Source organism: Scyliorhinus canicula, chromosome 8 (assembly GCF_902713615.1).
Source record: "Scyliorhinus canicula chromosome 8, sScyCan1.1, whole genome shotgun sequence".
In the NCBI taxonomy this organism is placed as follows: domain Eukaryota; kingdom Metazoa; phylum Chordata; class Chondrichthyes; order Carcharhiniformes; family Scyliorhinidae; genus Scyliorhinus; species Scyliorhinus canicula.
In genome coordinates, this window is record NC_052153.1 from 47754021 (window position 1) to 47760108 (window position 6088).

The 6088-nt window shown below is 43.2% G+C and overlaps 1 protein-coding gene across 11 annotated transcripts in view; it reads left to right on the forward strand.

The window, feature by feature from the left end:
* LOC119970222 (beta-amyrin 11-oxidase-like) overlaps nt 1-6088 on the forward strand; it is a 161898-nt gene that overhangs the window by 33644 nt on the left and 122166 nt on the right. For all 11 annotated transcript variants that reach the window (XM_038804484.1, XM_038804486.1, XM_038804483.1 and 8 more), the window contains 2 exons: nt 588-672; nt 1722-1757. In XM_038804484.1, coding sequence (XP_038660412.1) covers nt 588-672; nt 1722-1757 — 121 coding nt within the window. The remainder of the gene's footprint in view (nt 1-587; nt 673-1721; nt 1758-6088) is intronic.

A 6088-nucleotide genomic window follows, 5' to 3' on the forward strand; every position in this document is an offset into this window, starting at 1 on the left:
TAATTGAAGCCCTGAGCTGTGGTAGCATTTAAAGAAATGCAAATTTTTCCTGATGCCCTAAGTAAAATGGAATCTTAACTAACTCTCTACAAGAATGTGCTGCTTGTGGAAGCTTGCTGTGTATAAATTGGCTGCTGTGTTGTCTACCTGACAGTAACTGCACTTCAAAAATCATTATTTTAATTAAACTAAAATCGAACATGGAAATAGACTGTTTGACCTAACAAGTCTTTGTTGGTGTTTATCCCACTCCTGTGCAGTAATCCCTCTTGTCAATAATCATCTAGTCAATCCCATGTATCCCTCTTGTTCTCATCTTTTTTTTTCTTCAATCCCCTATCTAAGCTATTCATGAATATCTGTATAGTCTGTTTAAATCAATCTGGTAATGTATTCCACACACTTTAGATGTGAAAGACTTTGGGATGTCCTTCTAAAATCGACTTAAATTAATTGGTGACATCAATGTATAATAACTTCAGCGAACGGTATTTTGCAGCTCTGACCTCTGAAGATGGAGTTTTATCAGTGGAGTTTTATCAGTGGGTGTTTTTACCAATAGGTTTTTTTTTCTTCCTGGTCTTTAGGAGAAGAGGCACAATTATTAAGGCTGTCATTAATGCAGCTGTTTAGAGGGAAAATGCTCGATAGCTATGCAGATTATATTAACAGGTACGTGTCTTTGTGCATTAAATACACAAGGCTCATTGTGAGCAATAACCCAAACTGGAGGTCAATTGAAGATTTTCATGTATCTGAAAATGTGGTGCTCCTTGTAACGCATGAATGTGCTTGAATGACTACAATGTATCACAGTTAGTTAGATATTGTAGGCCTTGAAAATCCATGGCTGTTTTCTGTGAACTCCCATTGCAAGTTTACCTGGAACAGCTCCAAACTCAGTCAAGATTCCAATGCAGCAAGTCTACCTTGATGTTTTCTGGGAAGGCCTTGACTTAAACAGATGTAACTCCTAAAACTGGAGAATTTCTGGTTAGTTGTGATCCAGTTTTACAGTGGCTAGGTCCTTGCCAGTACGGCTCACTGAAACTCGCAGAGATGCCATCGAAGGATCTGGGATGATCTGGGACCCTGGTTCTCCTAAAGATCTGACCAACGATCTGTCAAGTCTGAATGGAAGGCCTTTTCCTTCCTGTCCACCCCCATCACCCAAGTTTGAGCATGCCGTCCAAGTCTCTGGAGGATGGTGTTTTACTGCAGATCTATCTTTTCTGTTGCCAAGGCGAATACCTGGCAGGCCCCTTTCCTTACTCATCACCTTAATGGAATCACCTCTCCTATAAATATATTGTTATGTGTAATCCTGCTTTAGCTGCTGAGTTTGAAACAGATATGGCAAATTGTTTGATTGTGGTTAAACTACTTGCTCCATTTTTTTTTACAAACTCTTGACTAATGGGGGTAGAAGATGTGTTCTGTGCATAGAGACTGATTTAGACAGAATGATGATAAAAATATCTTTATTGTCCACAAGGCAGACTTACATTAACAATGCAACAAGTTACTGTGGAAAAAAGCATCCATTTTTATATTCGGGAACTCGAGTACACTGCTAACCACAGTCGGCCTGCACCCCGTGTTCTAACTCGTGTTCAGCAAGAGTCTGTACTGAATGAAGTTTCAAAGTAGTTTGATAAATCATTTGGCTATGAATTTTCTTTAAAGGGCACATTTTCTAAATGACTTATTTCATTATACAGGGTTTGTGCAAGGAATTTGAAGGACTTCTCACTGAGGTAAGAACATGAGGTTAAAATATGTGGGTAATTGTTTGGTGGGATTAAAAGGTCATGCACACTTTCCTGACTTCTTTCTCATCTCTCACTTTGAGTTTTCAGATCATTTGTTAGTTTAGAAATTAAGGTTGGGAACAGTTTGTGATTTGTGACCTGGATGTATTTTACATTGGGTGGGCATGGCCTGGGACAGGAAATCTGCCCCTGGGTTGCGCTCTGCCCTGCCTGATTTTTAGGCTGGCGGACCTTGGCAGTTTTGGGGGGGAGGGGACAACCCGAAAACAAACTAACGTTGATCTGGGGAAGAAAGGGTGGGGAGGGAGGGGGGAGAGGAGATCTCCACCAGAAGCCCCCTTCTCACTAGGGGTGTCCTCCCCTCGGACCACCTTCCCACCCTTGTGGCACCCCAGAACTTCCCTCCAGTAATGAGTGGAAGTCCTGCCTTCTGCCAATCAATGCCTGTTAGAGCATGAAATTACATCAGATGTTGGAGTTGGTGGGATGTGTTCCCTGCTGTCTGATCCACCATCCTAAAATGAGGCCTATGTTCCAGAAGCCCTTGGGTAATTTTGCACTGATTTCATTAATTTTTTTCCAAGCTTTCCTTGAAGGTGGTAATATCTATTTACGCAATTACATTGCATGGCTTTTTTTTTTTTGTTCGTTCATGTGACGTGGGCATCGCAGGCTGTGCCAGCAATTACCCTTGAGGAGGCAGTTAATAGTCAATCACATTGCTGTGGGTCTGGAGTCACATATAGGGCAAACCAAGTAAGGACAGCAGATTTACTTCCCTAAAGGATATTAGTCAACCACGTGGATTTTTACGACAATAGACAATGGTTTCATGGTCATCATTAGACTCTTAAATTCGAGATATTTTATTGAGTTTAAATTCACCTGCCATATGGGATTCAAACCCGGGTCCCCAGGCCATTATCCTGGGTCTCTGGATTACTAGTCCAGCGACAATATCACTATGCCACCATCTCCCCCCTTCTGAGTACCTATTACCCAGCATATTAATGATCTGAGGAATATCTATTTACATTTATTATTTCCTGCCTATTAACCGACTGTCTATCCAAGCTGCTCCATTTCTTCTCAAAACTGTACTCTTTACTTTAAAAAAAAAAGTATCTGACTGATTAAATGCTTTCTGAAAATTCTGAAATGCTGCAATTGTTCCTCCCTACCTCCTTAATGTCTCCAAACCTCCAATACCTCCACTTCCATCTAATTCTGGCTCCTTGTGCATTTCTAACTTCCTTCACATTACCAGTGGGGGCCACACCTTCTATTGTCTTAAATCCTAAATTCTGAGTTCTCAACCAAAATTTCTTTGCCCCTCTCTCCTTCCTACATCTTCAAAATAATCTTATCAACAGCGTCTTAGTTTCCTTGGATCTAGATAGAGTAGCTAGAGATAACTGTTTCCCTATCATAAAGTGCAGAAGGTGGCCATTTGGCCCATCGAGCCTACGAAAGAGCTCCCTAACCTAGTCCCAATCCCTTGCCCTGTCCCGTAACCCTACCTAACCTTTGTACACTAGGACAATTTATCATGACCAGTCCACCTAACCTGGACATCGTTGGACTATGGGAGGAAACTGGAGCATCCGGAAGAAATCCATGCAGACACTGGGAGAATGTGCAAGCTCCATTGGCAAAATAGTCAAGAATCAGAGGACGTTGATTTTAGATTGTTGGAAAAAAAAAGCAATGACAACGGAGGAAAATCATTCTTTACACTGCAAGTGATTTGCATCTGGAATGCACTTCCTGAGAGTATAATTAAAAGCAGATATAACTGGGGCTTTCAAAAGGACATGGATAGCATCTGAAGTGAGAAGTTTCAGGGGCATCTGAGAAAGCACAGAGAGGTGAGATTAGCCGAGTTGCTCTTGCAGAGATCCTGCACAAGCACAGTAAGCTTAATGGCTGCCTCCTGTGCTGTAATCACTCTGATTCTTGGCTTGGTGTCAATTTTAGTCTACTTGCACTTCTGGAAGAACCTTGGGAAAAAATTAGTAAATTTAAGGTGCAATCTAACTTGTTAATCAGTCCACTTCAAAATACATTAAGGTGCCAACGGGCAACTTGCTGAAAGCATGAAGAAATGGTCCACTTCCAACTCGTATGGGAAAGTATTGCTTTAAGGAGAAAAATAAAACACATTGGCATTTTGAATTAATTTGTGTGTTTATGTATAATGCAATGACCGTGTAACTTACTCGTGTCCCCATAGTGATAAACTGCTAACAATCTGGTATTGATATGGCGTTACTGAGATTGGTGGAAGTAGATTAGTAGTAACTTTCACGAGGCAATGGGGTATATACTCCAAGGAAAAGTAAATTTGGGCAATGGGGGAAAAGGTGGTGGAATTAGACTAGTTGGATAGCTTGCTCAAAGGATAAGAGTGGTTAGCTGAATGTAAGGTTTTTCCTCTTCATTTCTACTATCCCAGGGATCAGGCTATTCGAACTAAGCCTGCCTGAGCACACTTATCTGCTGAACCAGAGACTTGCAGAACAGAAAGAGGCCAATTGTCCCATCACAGCAACATTGTAAATCATCCAGTCCCAAGGGTAGATTTCCTAATTTTCAGTTGCATAATGGCTGATTTGTACCCGCCACTCATGTTTTTTGCAATCCAAAAACTAACACCTGTAGTCTTCCTATATCTCTCGTCTTGAAATGTTGTTCTGTTTTTCTTTTTTAATAATACAATTGTCTCTCGTTTAACAACCACTCCCAAAATATCAATAGTGCAAGTGTCTACTGCATAGAAGATCTGCATAACTGGGGTGTCACAGGATCCGGGAATCCAGGAGGAGAAAGAGGCAGACGTTCTGGCCTTTGCTTCCCTGGTAGCCCGGAGGTGGATATTACTAGCATGGAGGGACTCCAGGCCGCCGAAGTCGGAAACCTGACTATCGGACTGGCTAGCTGTCTCTGTCTGGAGAAAATTAAGTTTCTTGAGAGGGTCACTGTTAGGGTTTGCCCAGAGGTGGCAACCATTCATTGACTTCTTCACGGAGAATTAATCATTGGGTGGGGGGGGTTAATTAATGGTAGGACCTGTTGGGGAGGGAGGTGGTATTTGCACTGTTTATATTTTCATGTACATTGTTTATATTGCTGCTGTTACAATGCAAAAAAAACCTCAATAAAATGTTTATTTAAAAAACAAATGTCTGCCACCTCCAGTAAAATCCCTTAATTGCTCCCCTCGAGTGTACCTTTCTCTCGGAATAAAGCTCCATAAGATTCCCCAGCCATACTGAGGCACTGGGTGGAGAAGCTGATCTCCAACACATCAGCACCCGCCTTCGTGCAATTAGTGAGGCGAAGGCCAGGACATCGAACCCCACCCCTATCTGTGGGTCCGACACTCCAAATATGGCCCCCAAGGGACAGGGCGACCACTCGTGCTAAAGAAGGAGTCCCCGAACCTCGCGAGCGTAGAACCTCTCCAGCTTCGGACACGAACAGAACATTGCACATGGTTAGCCAGACCCCTCCTAAAGCTCACACTTTAATAATAAGAAGTCTTTTATTGTCACAAGTATGAAGTTACTGTGGAAAGCCCCTAGTCGCCACATTCTGCTGTTCGGGTAAGCTGGAACCCGCGCTGCCGGCCTTGTTCTGCATTACAAACCAGCTGTCTAGCACGGAGCTAACCAGCCCATTATCTACCACTCCCGCAAACCACCTGCTCAGCCTATAACCTAGTCAATGGACTATTGTGCTACCTTCAACTGTATCAACGCTGATGTTGCACACAAAGACATAGCATGTCACCTTCTGCATAGCCTCATACCATCCTGTCCTCATTCTAGCCACAACTCCTCCCACTTTGCCTTAATGCCCTCCACCGACGCTGCATCCTTGCTATTCCTTCCATAAATCCCAAGGTACTTTCATCCTCCATCCCTACAAGCAAAAAACCCTCTCCAGCATTGAGGGCGGCACCACAGGGAATGTCAGTAAGATCTTTTTTGCAAAATTGTGAACCTGATGTATCCAACTGTGAAAGTCCAAATTTTTTCCGAAACCCCTCCAAGCTCGCAATCGCCCCTCCAAAAACAAATGCCTCACCCCTTCCACCGACTTCATGGTCTCAAACTTATGGTTCACACAAATCAGCGCCAGTTCGATACCACCCCAATTTAAAGTGCTGCCGAAATTATCTCCATATCTTCAACGCAGAGACCACCACCGGGTTCCTTGAGAAAATGAAAGCGAGGATGTCACTAATTCCCTCAACCCCCCCCCCCCCCCCCCCCCCCCCCCCCCCCCACCCACGGAGACAGACCACACACAGA